The sequence below is a fragment of the Plasmodium cynomolgi genome, chromosome 10 (assembly GCF_000321355.1).
Source record: "Plasmodium cynomolgi strain B DNA, chromosome 10, whole genome shotgun sequence".
Classification (NCBI taxonomy): Eukaryota; Apicomplexa; class Aconoidasida; order Haemosporida; family Plasmodiidae; genus Plasmodium; species Plasmodium cynomolgi.
This window is the reverse complement of record NC_020403.1, coordinates 513941-529169: the sequence shown is the minus strand read 5'-3', so window position 1 is coordinate 529169 and position 15229 is coordinate 513941. Positions and strand designations below refer to the sequence as shown.

The following is a 15229-nucleotide window of genomic DNA, read 5'->3' as shown; positions in this document are numbered from 1 at the left end:
AAATTAAGTAGTTACACAAAAACCATGCAAGGAAGGAGAAAAAAACAGGAAGATCGGTACACAGTCATTAACGACATGACCAAGTATATAGATGCTTATGATTACAAAACTTTATTTTTTTACAAAAGAAATCCATTTTATTGCTTTTCTGTTATTGATGGACATCGAGGTATAAAGGCGTGCGAATATTGTATGACCCATATTGTGAAGAATATTATTTACTATTTTTATAACCAAGACAATGTCAGAGAGGATGAATTTAAACTCGGCTCCTCGTCTGCCACAAAGAATAATAAACAGGACCCTTCTGATGGTCAAAGTTGCGCAGAGAAAGGTGCTACGCATAAAAGGGAGGTTCAAGGAACGGCGGTCAAAGGACATACCCAAGAAGGAAGCCAAAAGGGTGAAAATAAAAGCCGTGATGATAGCAGCTCCACAAGCTTCTCTCGCCAGGACTCTTCCACAGGGGATGAAAAGAAAGATTCGTCATCAAGGAGCAACCCACAAGAGAGTGAAAAGGAGGAAGGTAGAAGCAAGGACAAACGCGTGATGATGAAGGAACAAATTTCAAAAACTAAGAAAAGAAAAATAGACAGCAGCGATATTACAGAGAGTGAAGAAAATCCATCACAGAGAGAAAGTGAAGATGACGACAAGAAGCGTAGAGGAGGAAACGTAAGCGCCGATTCTGATGGGAGCTCCGGGGAAGAAAAGGACGAGTGCACCCGTACCTCCATAACGGAGGATAGAGCAAAAACAAGCGCCAACACCAGCAGTAGTGGACAAAAAAAACTTGTATTTTTAGAGGACCTCACAGATGAAGAAATCATTAATTGTATAAAACTCGCCTTCTTAAGAACAGACGAACAGTTCCTTAAAATTTCCAAATTCCCGAATCATGGCTGCACCGTGGTTTCCCTCATTATCATAAAGAACAAAATGTTTATTGCCAACCTCGGGGACTGCCGGGCGATAGGCATCGTCAACGTGAACGACACCTTGGTAAGTGCCGGTGGAGCGGTGGAGCGGTGGAGCGGTGGAGCGGCGGAGCGGCATGGCAGCATGGCAGAATGGCAGCATGACCGCGAGGCTCCCGTACGCATGTACAGATATCTTTACAAATACGTGTGTATATATTTTTTTGTATTTATTTGCACTTACACATGCCCTGCGTTTTTTCCCCCCCGCCGCGCGCCCCCCTTGCAGAAACCGGAAATGCTGTCGAAGGACCATAAGCCCAATGAGCCCAAGGAAAGGGAGCGGATAAAAAAAATGGGAGGCGAAGTCATCTGCATGCAAAACGTGTTCAGGGTTAAGGCCAACGCGAAGAAGGTAACCGCAAAGATGAAACAGAATAAGCCTCGTCTGTGTAGTGATGTGCGCATAGGAAAGGCATGTCGAGAAAGCCGGACGCGCGAAAGTACTTCTCCCCCCCCCTCCAAATTACTTCCCTATTTGAGTACCACACAATGAACATTCGCGTGCACACCTTCGTGTAGACCAATTTGGACCCTTCCAATTTGCTGGAGCGCATGCCAATGAAGGAGGAAGTTTACCTTGCGGGTACTATGGATGAAATGAACTCCGAAAAAGTGTGCCACACAAAGTTGTGCATGTCGGGTTTAAACATATGTGTGTGTGCGTATGTGTGTACCTATGTGTGTACCTATGTGTGTACGTATGTATGTACGTATGTATGTACTTATGTATGCCTTTTTTCCCGTGCTCACCATGCCCCGGCCCCCCTATACTTGCACTTGCCCGCTGCTCCGTAACTGCAGTTTCTAGAGCCATAGGAGACAAAGACTTCAAAGAAAACAACGTGGTGTCAGCCATGCCCGATGTCATCTGTAGAGAGCTGTGCGATGCAGATAAAGGTGACAAGGAATCGGAAAAGGAAAGTGTTGAAGATTCCGACTCAACGGTAAGAGTCAAAGTGGAAGAAGACTATTTCAAAGAGGGTGAACCATTTTTTTTTTCCGCGGATGAGATGAATTACCTCTTTGTTGTTTTGGCTTGTGATGGAGTGTGGGATACCCTGTCCAATAAGGTACGTCTAAATGGATTCCCTAGTCTCCACTAAGCCCATATGCGTTTTTATAAAGTCTTATCAAGGGGCCCATTCTGTCTAGATGGACGTATAAGTACACACACCGCTGCACATGTGTCCTCCGCTCTGTTTCTTCGTACCGTTGTAGGATGTGGCCCAGATTTTGCAAACCTACCAGCACGACCCGGATAAGGCCTGCAGCGAAATTATAAAAACGGCATTTGCCTGCGGAAGTCAGGTAATTTTGAATATGCCAAAGTTGAGACTGCGAGTGGGTGAATCCTACCACCGTTTGCATTTCATCTATTTAATTAATGTACCATCCAGGTTGATGAAATGCGTACATTTCCCTTTTTCTCTTTCCCGCAGGACAACATAACCGCTATTGTGTTAAAATTTTACTGAGTTGGGAAGAACTGTGCTGCACTTTTCTTTTTGTTGAAATGGCCACCCTGTGAGGTGAACTGAGTTAGCTTCGAAATTTTTGTACGAACCGCTGTTCTATGCTATGTGGAGCTGAGATGGACTTCCCTTTTACCTTTTCGAAGGGGAAAATGGGCACCAGAAGTGAGGGCGAACATATTGGGACACTACAAGAAGGAACAGAAGGGGGAGAAACAGTCGTGGATAAAGTAATGGGGGATAGCCAACCCCCTTTTATTAACCAAGTACGGAGTAGAACAATGAGATTTGGTGTCCCTTTTTTTTGCGTTTGGAAAAGTATATAAAGGAGAACCTAACAGATGGGAAGTTATTTCAAGACGTCTAGGTGGCACTGTTCTCCTTTTTCCCCTTTGCATTTGTAGAGTTATGTTTTCCTTTTGAATTTTTTCACCTTTTCAATTTGTGCGGTCCCCGCTTGTACCGTGCACCTTGCACAGCCCAATTTTTATTACGCCGGAATGGACCCCCTTCCCCAGTTACCCTGTTGGAGGAAATACTAATTGATGGAAAACACGGGGGAGCCTCCAAACGGATAGCGAAACGGTACCATCACGCTAATGAAGGGAAGGTAGAATCCTTGCGGAGGGACAAAAGTGACTGCCTGTTTTCTTTGTGAGAACAGCGCGGATAGCCCCCTTCGTGGATGGAGTGCCTTAAAAACAGTAAAGCTTCTCAAATTGCGAAAGGAACGTTTGTTGATGAGCCTATTGGAGTTCTCCCGAATGTGACAAACATGGAAGAAAAAGAAAGAAAGAAAGAAAAAAGAAAAAAGAAAAAGAAAAAGAAAAGAAAAAAAAAACGTTAATAGACGACCGATCCAAATGGCAAAAGAGAACACCTTCAAATTTTTAAGCCCCTGCCCGCTCCCCATTTTTGCCTTTTTTTAAACGTGGTGAAAGTGTGCATAAATATGCACACACCTGTGTTTTTTGCTCTACCCCTTCTCTCCTGGGGGACACAGACATGATGTGTAAAATGCAGCTGCGCATATTTGCGCGCGCCCCGGTAACGTTTCACCAAAATTTTTGTTTTAAAATTGTTTTTCCTTCTTATAGCACCTGTAAATTAATTTTCCCACCCGCTGCGTGTCTGTGTCTGTGCATGTGCCTGCGCCTGTGCCTGTGTCTGTGCCTGTCTGTACCTGCGCCTGTCTGTGTACCCCCCTTTGAAAGGCCACCGCGCGTAGGCCCACTTGCACACCTACATGCACATATCTGTCTGTATTCCTACCGTTGTACTTTTTTTATACGTAATTTAAACAAAAGTTTTTGCGGCGCATGCACATGTACATTCGCAACAAAATGGCACACGCACAAAATGAATTGTGGCTTTAATTAAAGTAAAACATGTTTGAAAAAAAAGCTTGTAATTTTGAAAACTTGGATGACGCACGTTGGTGTGAAAGCCACAGTTTCGTCAACCAGCAGGCGCGAACATCACAGCTACTTCAACAAAGTGGTACAAAAGTAACAGTTGCGCCAAACAGCCGGCGCGAACGAAATAACTGCTTCATCCAACCGCTGTGCCCCCACTCGCGCGCAAATACTTCTCCATGGATGCAATGAACCATGAAAAAAAGCTGGTGATTAAGGTACCGGAGCGCGGGTCGGGGAAAACGTTTTGGTAAATGAGCGGATGAATGTCTGCAGAATAGTAGGGCATTTCGAAGGAGAAATATTTCCATGAGCAAATAAACAGATCCCTTACCTTCGCGAGAGCCAGGTGGAGTAACAACTGCACGAGTTCGTAGTCCAGCGCGACTTCGCCGTTCCGTCCGCCACCATTAACTTGGGCGCGGCCAGGGAAATCATCCCCATGAGCGTCGTCACCAGCGTCGTCACCAGTGTCCCCGTTGGCATCCCCGTTGGCATCCCCGTTGACACCCCCGTTGACACCCCCGTTGACACCCCCGTTGACACCCCCGTTGACACCCCCGTTGACACCCCCGTTGACACCCCCGTTGACACCCCCGTTGGCACTTCTTTCCGCCAACTTGCTGTGAACCCCCTCAGTAGGCTCGTACATCACGGCGAAGCAAAAATCCACCGGAATGGATTTCTGCCCAATGGTGGGAATCAGAACGTCGCTTATGAGGAACTCCAGGCACTTGTGGTTTATGTCTGTGCAGTGAATTTTAATTTTCTTTCTCTCCCCTGTCAAGCTGGGAAGGTTCAGTGCCAGGTTATTATTTCTGTCTTTCAAATTATTTGCTTGTTCGGCTAGGATGTAGAAAATCGATTTATCTATCAGTACCCACTGTGCAGTTGTCAATTTCGCGTGCATCTTTTTGGCTTGCTCAAAAAATATATTTTCTGGAATTATTCTTTCTGGAAAATTGTTTCCTCCCCATGAAGGATTTTTCTTTGTGTGCGTTTTTAATTCATTCTTTAACTGTACGTTTAATGGAAATAAGTCAAACTGGATGGCGTAATTATTTTCAATCAAGTGCGCAGCTATTCCTTCGAACTCGATGGAAATGACGCTCATGCTGTCTAGCATATTAAATATTTTTATTTCTTCTTCCTTCACATTTGGGTAGTAAAAAGTGTAACTCTGTTCAGTTGTTTTATGTTCATCGTTAATGCGTGTGTGATCTTCATTCAGTATACCTCCATTCGATTTGCAGCTACTACTGTCTCTATTTTGTAGACCCTCTGTTTGGTCATTAATTTGGGATTCTTTACTAAGAGGAGGAACCATTTCTTGTGTGGTACCCTGTCTTTTGGTGGGTTTATGCCTAAATAGAGAGTCGTCCATGGTACAACCTCTAGTCTGGTTATGTATTCCCTCCTTTATGTCCTTTTCCAACCCACCCAACGAAAAAGTGACATGTGCATACTGTGATTTGAAGGGAGAGAAGGAGGGGTAGGGTGGCCAGGACAGAAATATCGGGTTGGAAGAAAAGTTCCAAAAATAAGAAGGCAAAAAAAAATACTCAACAGAGACCTCCGTAACGTAGGGAAAATTATTATCAAGTTGTAAATAATCTATTTCAAAATATTTTTTATTTAATACTTTCCAGTATTGAATAAGTTGGCTGATAAAATGTAAAAAATATTTCTGTGCAACAATTCCATTTATGGAGTTAATCTGCTTTCTTGTTTCTTCACAAAATTTTCGCAAACTCTGTAGGAGTTCTTTCCTGCTCGTAACAGCGATGCATATATCCTGTTTGTTAGCTTTTATATCCCTCACATAGTTACACTTATTTAGGGTTAAGTACTTTGTGCCCTTATCGTAATTTAGTGTACCTAACATTAGGTCAAATAAAACCATCAATTCTTTTAAATCATCCTCGACCATTACTCTGTACTCTTCTCCTTGTGTCCATTCTTTATCATTTCGCAAATTTTCGTCATTACTTTTTATTTGGATCGTTTTTTCCATAGCAGAACAGAACAACTGTGCATACTGTTGTAGGTTTTTCATATTTTTATTTTCTTCATCTGGTATTTCTTCAAAAACGCAGGATCCATCCGGTAGATATCTGAGCAGTCTGTAGTCTCCCTCTGCATATGCTTCCACCTTCAAATCGATGTCGCTAAATTTTTCTCTGAGCTTTTCATTCTTCTTCTCCCTTTCACTCCCCTTTTCATTCCCCTTCTCGACTTCTCTACCGTCCTCCATTTTGTAGTCCTCAGGTGGAAATAACGGAAGCGATAGATTCGTCTCGACGTTACAGGTATGTTGAACTCATTTGTGCTCTTTTAGTTTCCCCCTTTTTTGTGTGTGTTTTCTCAACTTGGATTACTGGCTCAATTGGAGATTGAACTACGCTACGTGCTGGGACAACCGTCGCGAAAGTGGATTATTTTTGCGCGCTTGGTCCGTTTATAGGAATAACCCCACGGTGGAGTCGCGAGGAGAGAGTTCCTCCTACGCGGCAAACTGCTTGCTGTCGCGGGAAGCCCCAAGGCGCAACGAGAGAGCATGGTGTGCACAGTTGTACCTACAAGACGGTGCGTGTGTATGTGTGAGCGCATAAACAACCTCCCTCTTAGAAACCGCGCAAGTGATGCCCTCACTTCGCTCGAAATGGGTGCCCATATATACAGATACACCTATGCATACATGTACGTCAGTGCGTGCGTACTCATTTCAAGAATTATTTCTCTGCCAAGCCAAACGCACTTTTTTCGATATGGGTAGTGACACGAATGGCGGAATCGCACCGTTTGTTTAGGAGGGGGGAATTAACACGGCTGGAACAAAATGGGGCAAGTTGTTCGTAGACATGCGGGATGGGGAACAACCTGCCACGTCTCTGTCACGCCTCTTCAACCGTTTCGCATTTTTATATGCACATTTCTGCAGAGGAGGAATTGCCCACTTAAAAAGTAATGGAAGAACTGATTAAATGCGTGATGGCGCAGCTCGCGTGATACACCGCTCCATATGCATAGGCATAATCGCATGAACTATTTGGGCGTACCTGTGGGAACAAGTTCGCGGAGCACCACTGGGGTGTTGCATTCGCAGCTCTGTGTATGATGGGGATAGCAGCTGGTAGGTGGCGGCTGGTAGGTAGCGGCTGGTAGGTAGCGGCTGGTAGGTAGCGGCTGGTTGATAGCGGCTGGTAGGCAGCGCTTGTGGGCCGCCAATTCGTTGCCACCGCGCCTGCTCACCCTTTCGTTCTGTTCACGCGGTTCACGCATCCGTGCACGCAAACGTTTTTTTAAAACTCTCTATTTCGCGTTCCATCCAAGCATATGCCATTCCATCATTCCACTTTGCAACATTTCTTTGTGTAGCATATCACCTGGCAGCGTTTCATTTTGGGGCTGCGAAATGTGACGCTGATTTTTTTTTTTTCAAGCCCCCCTAAAAAGGATCGCTAAAGGAGGGACGTTTCATATGCACAGTGTGAATTGAATTTCAGCTACGATGAAAACTTCCGACAAAATTTACAATTGCAGATTTAGTTAAAATTTATTTTGTTTCTCCTCCATTTAGCATTCACCAGTCATGCAGAGGAACCATGCCAAGATAGCGCCCATGCGATAACGACAAATTTTAAAAGAGCTAGCCAACCATTTGAGAGGTATACACTCCGAGAGGAGGTAACAAATCAACACAACTAAGTTCTACTCCTTTAGGTTAATTTATCTCTGTAATTTGGCTGCCCTCCTGCGCAGTTGTCAATCAAAGTACGTTCGACCGTTTTTGTCGTACTCGTGAAGGAAGTAAAAAATGGTAAAGTGAACAAATTGGAAAACAAAGCGGCAGAAATTACTGCGCGATGCCTTGAAAACACCAGCATGCTGTGCACCCCCGCTACTGTGAAAATGAGCCACCTTTGGGACTGCACCAAATGGGGGTTACACACCACATGCGCCCACGTAGCACTGCATATACCTGTAGATATTTGAGTAGATATTTCCGCCTGTCCCTCCCCTGATTCGCAGCTTTTTTTTACCTTTTTTCAACAACTGGCAGAGAAAAACCACCACGTGACGGTCGAATTGAAAAATGACTTGCAAATATCTGGGGTGCTGCACTCGGTAGACCAATACCTGAATATCAAATTGACCAATGTAACTGTGAACCACCCGGAGAAGTATCCTCACTTGGTGGGTAGTAACCCTGGGGAGACGCTTTGTCTGCCTACTGGAATGGCCAAATGGGGCAGCGAGTGGGTGTCCCGGGGGCGCACAGCCCTTGGGGGGGTTCTCACTTCACCGCGTGACCATTTCACCGCGTGACCATTTCACCGCCCCATTGCCACACCGCTCCCCCCCCCTCGCGTAGCTGTCGATCAAGTCCTGCTTCGTGCGGGGTTCTGTCGTGAGGTACGTTTTCCTGCCGTCCAAAGAAATCGACGTGGAGAAGTTACACCACATGTGCAGGAAGGAAGCCAAAATGACTTCGGAAAAGGAGAAGGAGAGAAAGTGATGGGGCAACGCAAGTAGATATGCGCATGGAGATACGCGAAAGGCGATGTCGCTCCTCCCCCACTTCCTCCAAATGACGACTACAAGGAACACAAAGCACGAGATGACCAAACTTTTGTGGCAAAAAAGGGGTCAATCATGTTTAGGAGCGCAAAGCAGTTTTGGACGCCCTCCTTTGGCCCCTCCTATATCTTTTTTTTTTTTTTTTGTCTTTCATTTTGCACAATTTTTTTTTTTTTTTACAATAACTTTTAAAAACAGCGTCAATGTTAAATTGGTTTAACAAAAGCAACCTTTTACGTCGGCCTCCATTATGAAATACGGAGAGTACAAACAGGTAAACTTACACATGTAAAATGTTTCCACAGAAATGCAAACATATGAAAAATACGTGTGCATTCGTGCAAACTTTGCAACACAAAAAATGAAGGACAGTTAAAAGGCAAGAAAAAAAAGGGTCCCCTTCCATTTCACCTTTCGGCACGCGAGCAAAAAGTGTGGCTTCAGTCATCATATTCCTCTTCCATAAAATATGGTCTTCCGAAACACTGCACCAATTTCGTTAATGTGTGCGTTCCATATGTAAGAATGAGCTGTTCATGGTGATATGTTCCGAGGGGGCCCGATTTCCCTTTCGAAGCTACTCCGCCCCCCACCGAGATACATACGTACTTGCATGCATACGTACATACGTACTTACATAAATAGGTACATACATACATACGTACATACATACATACGTACATACATACACACACATTCGCGCACACTCAGTGCTGCCTGGCCCAGCCAAGCAACTGCGGGAGCAACAAATTTGCTGCCTTCTGAAAAAGCAGAAATTCAGAAAAAGGAGAGCTGACATGAAGTTCCTCAAAATTGCTTTTTTTCTCATCATTCAAATTGTTTATCTGAGGACTTTGGTTAACCTCCATGTCGAGGTTATTCATTTCTCCCAAGTTACCATCCGGATTGGCAGACGGCTGATATTTGTATCGTATAACTATGTGGTCCTTCTTCTCCTTGTGCTTATCGATAATTAAGCAGTTGTTATTGCTTCCCTTGACACATATGGGCGTCTTTATCTTCTCTGCGTCCTTGAGAGAGAGCAAAGGGGCTAAACTGTTGATTTTGAGAATTATGCTCATTTTATTATTTTTGTCGTACTTATTCGAGTTGCTGTGTTTTTTCATGAAAACAAATTGAAACCCTCCCTTTCCATAGATGGTCACTTTATTTTTATTAACGATGTAATCCGGATATATTGGCTTTATTAGGCACATGGCTGAGCTGCCAAAGATGCTAAAGTATTGATACGTCGTGTTGGCGGTGGTAGCGGAAGCGGAAGCGGCTGCCGGGTTGTTGTCCACACCTTCGGCATTTACACCATAGTTGTACTTCATCGAGTAATAACTGTTGGGCTGATTTTCGTAATTAAAATTCATCCCGTTTGGCGTTCCACTGGCGTTATTTTCATGGCTGTTCATTTGCATGTTCATATAATTTGGGGGCACATTATTGTACATCCTTGGATTGAAAACCCTACTTTTGTATGTATTGTATGTGCTCTTTTGAGTCAGTTTTGCCAAGTCTGTGCTGCTTACATGGGCTCTCTGTGTGGGATATGGAACTTCCCTTTTTCCTCTGTTCAAAAGCCCAGGGGTGATGCTGCTGTACAGCTTTGCCTGCACATTGGCGCGCAGTCGCTTCTTTAGGTAACTCCCCTGCATTGTGTATCCTTTCTCTACGCAGTGGCAGGGTGTGGGTGGCTATGCGTAGGTAATTATACTGGGCAAAGCAGCTGCGCGGAGGAATGCTCGGAGGACTGTGCGGATAACTACACAAACTGCCAACACCTCGCAGGGGGCAACTTCCCAACGTGGTCGAATGGCAAGAACCCCCGCGAGGGTAATTCTCACCTGTGTTTACGAATTTGCAAAATTGGAATTGGGGGGGGGCTACTCAGAAATGATCCCTCCTTTTAGCAACGTGCCGATTTCCCAACTTTTCAATGCCGTCCCCTTTGCGCTTTTATTTTTCTGCGTTTGGTTTGCGTCGACTGGTCGGGTTTTATTTCAGCTAACGGGTGGAAAGCTAAATCGCGCTAGGAATTTTTTTTTCCCTTTTGCACGCTTAAAACTTTTTTACATTGAAGTGACTAAACATGTTGGTTGGGCAAAATTGCCATTTTGAAAGACTTCGCCGGGTTGCATTTCCCATATGTGTATTTTTTCAAAAGGGGCTGCTTTTTCCCCGCCGCGGAGAGCGGCATAGGTGGGGTTAAGAGTATCCGTTGGCCAGTTTTGTCCCGCCCTTTTTTATAAGAACAAAAGTGAGTAGGCGTGATGCGACATGACAAAGTGGGATTTATATGCACACATGGGGGGAACAAACAGAACGGTGTGCAAATTGCTTAAGCTGATCTCTCACCACTCTGCTTGACATAATATCCCACCAAGCAGCAGCGTATCCACGATGAAACGTTAAGGGGAAGTGAAACACCCCTCTAATTTTGGGGGGCAAATGTTCGGCTCACCCTACACAAAGGTTACGTGCATACAATTTTTGTGCCACGAATGGGGAGGGAAAAAAAAAAGGAAAACGGAAAAAAGAATAAGGAAAAAGGCCCGTAAGGGGGACTACAAAAGTGCGGACAAAACATCGCACAGGGAGAAATTATACCGTGAAAAGTGGGAAGAAAAAAAGAAAGGCCAAATGGTACACCTGCACATATTTGTGCAGATATATGTACACACATATATATATATACACATTTGCATGGTGAGCCAAATAGAAAACCCCTCCATGTTGAGAAAAAAAAAAAAAAAGGTATAAAATAAACGCCACATAAAAAATTCAACCCCGACTTCCACCAGCGCAACCGCGCTAAGGGGAATCTTGAACAATGGGTATAACGTCGAGGTCCGTAAAAGTTGGCAACTCTTGAGATGCCTTCAAATGGTTCAACCCCTGACTTTTACCCCCAAACGGGTAGGCATATCTGATGCAGTTGTAAATGTACTTTTTCGACTCTATGCAAGATTGCAAAATGTTATGCTTCTTTGCCAAGTAGCACGCTATGGCTGTGGATAGGGTACAGCCCGTTCCGTGTATGTCTAGCCCTAGCTTCCGCTTAGACCTTAGTTTGTACACATCGTATAGGTAGGTTACTCCCCCTGCTGGGGATTGTCCCAGTTCGCCCGCATCCCTCTGTACTACTTCCCCCCCAGGTGTACTTCCAACCCTCCTGATGCATAAATGGTCGACTGCGTACACCTCATTCTCCTCCGCGGAACTTCCCCGTACGTTGCAGCTCTTAAACAAACAGGCATTTATGTCCAGCTTGTCTGTCACCAATTTGCACAGCTCAATCATGTTCGTCTTGGATAAATCCATTTGACAGTCTAGTGCCTCGAGAATAACCTTACACTCGTAAAAGTTAGGAGTAATTATACAGCTTATCGGACATATTAAATCAATAGCAAATTTTATGTATTCCAGATTTTCCACTAGGAGGCATCCAGAACTTGATACAAACACTGGGTCGAAAACTACTAGCAGTTTTTTCCCCCTCTTTTTGTTCATATTTACTATGTACTCACGAACCAATGAAATAATTTTCTTTGAATATAAAACTCCCAGCTTCACCACGTCGATGGTCACATCTGCAAAAATGCTATCCAACTGCTCCACGATGAATCTTTCCTCAATTTCTACAATCCTTTTAACTTCCTTAGTGTTCTGGGCTGTTAAAACGACGAACGCAGTACAACAGTGGCATCCTAACCCCATCGCAGTTTTTATATCTGCCTGCATGCCCGCTCCACCACAACTGTCACTCCCCGCTATGCTTAATATGTTGCTTACGCCTTCCATGATAGGGTAGCCAAATGTTGGGATAAAAAAAAAAAAAAAAAAAAGCGAAAGAGAAAGAGAAAGGGAAAGCGAAAGCGAAAGAGACAACTTTATGGCTACTTCGTAATGAACTGCTTTAGCCTAACAGAGCTTACAATTTTGTAGCTAGCTAGCCACAAAAAAAAAAAATTGCTTCTTCTGTGGATAGATTTGCACAAAGTGAAGCCAATATATTAGTGTAGTGCCTGCAAAAGTGCAGTTATTTTAAAGGGAAGAAAATTTCACACTAGGTGGGGGTTCCACAGTGGCGATGAAGGCACACATTTCCTAGTAGGGTCGTCATCCCCATCGAACGTGGTGAAGCACAGCGGATTGTAGGATGGAAAAAAAAAAAAATTCCTCTACAAAATGGAACAATACTCCTTTGTGATTCGCATGGAGCGTTATCTTTTTGTGCAACTCGTTGTGGCTAATTCCTGGTCGATCGCCAAGACGTGGCATTCTTTGGAATCCCATTCGGCATTGCACAGTTACGCTTTTTAAAGAAACTATAGGACAGTTTTTACGAGATGTTTGCTCGGTTGTTCTTTCACGAAATTGGGACGCATGGGGGGAAGGGGGCAGAGATAAACGGGAGGTGACAAACGGGGAGGCTATAAATAGCGAAGTGCCAAATGGAGGGTTGACAAATGGCAATGTGGCAAACGACCAAGTGACAAATGGCAAAGTGACACATGACGAGCTGACAAATGGAGACGGGCAAATGATAAAGATCCATCGAACACGTCTGCAAAGATTTCAACGCTCCGTGGAAATTTCATGCAGCGTGAAAAAAAAAAAAAAAAAATTGTAAACCCGCACTTCCCCAAGTTCTCCCATTCTTTAAACAGGTGTGAACAATTAAAACAGCCGATTCGTTGTCAAAATGGCAGACACATGCACCTTAGATACATTGTGCGCAAATAAAATCTGCCAATTTAGCGAGTGGCCCACTAAAGCGGATTTATTTTGCCTATTAGCAAATAATATCTTTTTTTTTTTCTTTTTTTATCATCCGTAAGAGCGCATCGCACTGCTATGTGTGCACGCAAAATTTTCAGTCCACAGGCGAGGTCATCTCCAAATTGTGCTCAGTTGACTAAACACACACGGGGTTATGGGCACCTTTGAATGTTATCCATGTGTCAATAAAAAGTCGAACCCAGCTCGTGCATGCAACACATATGCAGTCACAATTGGGGTGACTTCCAAAATTACGACGACATGATCATCCCTTCGTTGCTTTTCAAAAAATCCTCCGCGTTTGTGAGCAAATCGGTTAGAGAAGGGGGGAGGGAATACGTGACCGACTCGTCGCTGTGGATCCACCTGTTGGCCGGAAAAGGGGGAAAAAAAAAAAGCAATGGAATCATAAAGCATCGCAATAGAATCGTAAAGCATCGCTATCGAATGGCGATCCAATCGACGCGCTAGGCAGCCCAATCAATTAAACGCCCTGCCCCCGCTACCATCTCCTCGATTTCTAAGCGCCTTACTTATAATCCGTGTGTTCATCTGATAAAGTGATGCGTTCCTCGTTGTTCAGCAGAAGAGCCAAATAATAGGTGGTCTCCTTTAATCTATCACTAACCATATATTCTAGGGTCTAAAAAGGGGAAGCAAAAATGGACCAAGTGGGAAAAGTTCATCATGCGTGTGACAACGTGGTCATATCGTTCCCTAACCTACGTATGTAAACACACCTTTTGATAATTTAGTAACTTGTACTTGTCCCTATCGAGTCCTGTTTCCTCCAGCGTTTCTCTCAGGGCAGTGTCTAACCCATCTTCGTTATTTTCGTGCAGACCTGCGTATTGGGAAGGAGAAATTTGCGATGAAGGAAGGTCACTGAGCAGGCCATGTAGATTATAAGTACGTCCCGAAAGTGCGGCGGCAGGGGTCCCAAAGATGTAAAGGCGAGAGACCCTCCACTGTGTCGAGAACCCCCATGCGCAGGGTACCTTTTGGAGGACTCCAATGTTTATTCCCGTACGATGCCTTTAAAAATAAAAACTCAATTCTTGAATTATCACCTAAAAGGTTTCTTGTGCCACTATACAGGACTCTACATAGCAGAATGCCGTAGGCTTTTATAATACTGTTCCTGTGTGTGTGTGTGGTGGCATTAGGAAGAAGATGAAGAAGAAGAAGAAGAAAAAAAAAAAATTAACTCTTTCATTTCGAAGCTTTACAATTAATTTGCGCGCTATAAGGTGCTTTATCCGTTTTCCCCCTTTTGTTGGGTTCTTTTGCCAACATTCTACATCAACAGTAGTAGAAGACCCTTTCATCAAAGGAGGGAAATACTGCATATGGATTTTTGCAAAAATTATGAGCGCGCTTCTATCCTTTTTCTCATTACCTCATTTTGCTATATTTGTAGCTTTGTAAAGAAGGTAGCTTCGAACGACGCAACGTGCGGATGTACAATCTCTGCAAAAGTAGGCTTGGCGTTGATATCAAATTGAAAAGTACGTACTACATTTATATGATGCGAACATGTGGGACGACTTTCATTTATCTCTCCATGTAGCACTCGCATCTACAATCTCGTGTCGCGAGTTTATACATACATGTATTAGAAGTACAAGCATACTTTTGCATTTGGCTGCTAAGAATTGCGCACGGTCAGCTCTGAGGAAAAAAATTACCTTCGGAAATATGCCCCTTCCGCTCACATTTGGGCAGAGAAAACGGTATCAAAATGGGATGCGGCAAAATAGGGATGTTAGCTTGATTACACATGCAGCGTTGCGCATGTTCGCACGTAAGCACTCGTGGGCTAGAAAGAAAGCGTGCAGTCAGTTATCACATAAAAACGACAATATAAAGGTGGAATTAATTTGAGGTTAATGTTAATTATTTGCATGTCATGGTTCGGATTATCCCTTTTGAGATGTAAACATCTGTGCATTCATTTGGGGAGAGAAATATGAACAAAAAAAAAAAAAAA

The 15229-nt window shown here is 44.0% G+C and overlaps 6 protein-coding genes across 6 annotated transcripts; 2 read left to right on the top strand and 4 right to left on the bottom strand.

Moving 5' to 3' along the window:
* Positions 1–24: 24 nt before the first annotated feature.
* Positions 25–2455, top strand: PCYB_102170 (protein phosphatase 2c; the record flags this gene model as incomplete). Its single annotated transcript, XM_004222766.1, has 6 exons — positions 25–1002; positions 1207–1332; positions 1500–1563; positions 1782–2050; positions 2199–2288; positions 2420–2455. 6 exons carry the CDS (start codon positions 25–27, stop codon positions 2453–2455), a joined length of 1563 nt encoding a protein of 520 aa, XP_004222814.1.
* A 1548-nt stretch (positions 2456–4003) lies between these two features.
* On the bottom strand, positions 4004–6121 carry PCYB_102160 (hypothetical protein; the record flags this gene model as incomplete). The annotated part of the gene is made up of 2 exons (XM_004222765.1): positions 4004–5332; positions 5435–6121. The coding sequence occupies 2 exons, from the start codon at positions 6119–6121 to the stop codon at positions 4004–4006; spliced, it is 2016 nt and encodes a 671-aa protein (XP_004222813.1).
* A 1702-nt stretch (positions 6122–7823) lies between these two features.
* On the top strand, positions 7824–8386 carry PCYB_102150 (U6 snRNA-associated Sm-like protein LSm4; the record flags this gene model as incomplete). The annotated part of the gene is made up of 3 exons (XM_004222764.1): positions 7824–7833; positions 7931–8064; positions 8243–8386. 3 exons carry the CDS (start codon positions 7824–7826, stop codon positions 8384–8386), a joined length of 288 nt encoding a protein of 95 aa, XP_004222812.1.
* An 859-nt stretch (positions 8387–9245) lies between these two features.
* On the bottom strand, positions 9246–10112 carry PCYB_102140 (hypothetical protein; the record flags this gene model as incomplete). Its single annotated transcript, XM_004222763.1, has 1 exon — positions 9246–10112. A coding segment is annotated over one exon (867 nt), but the record flags the coding sequence as incomplete, so codon positions are not given.
* A 1158-nt stretch (positions 10113–11270) lies between these two features.
* PCYB_102130 (phosphomethylpyrimidine kinase) lies at positions 11271–12251 on the bottom strand (the record flags this gene model as incomplete). The annotated part of the gene is made up of 1 exon (XM_004222762.1): positions 11271–12251. A coding segment is annotated over exon 1 (927 nt), but the record flags the coding sequence as incomplete, so codon positions are not given.
* A 1517-nt stretch (positions 12252–13768) lies between these two features.
* On the bottom strand, positions 13769–14643 carry PCYB_102120 (BIS(5'-nucleosyl)-tetraphosphatase; the record flags this gene model as incomplete). The annotated part of the gene is made up of 4 exons (XM_004222761.1): positions 13769–13882; positions 13980–14083; positions 14238–14380; positions 14639–14643. 4 exons carry the CDS (start codon positions 14641–14643, stop codon positions 13769–13771), a joined length of 366 nt encoding a protein of 121 aa, XP_004222809.1.
* Between the last annotated feature and the right edge of the window lie 586 nt (positions 14644–15229).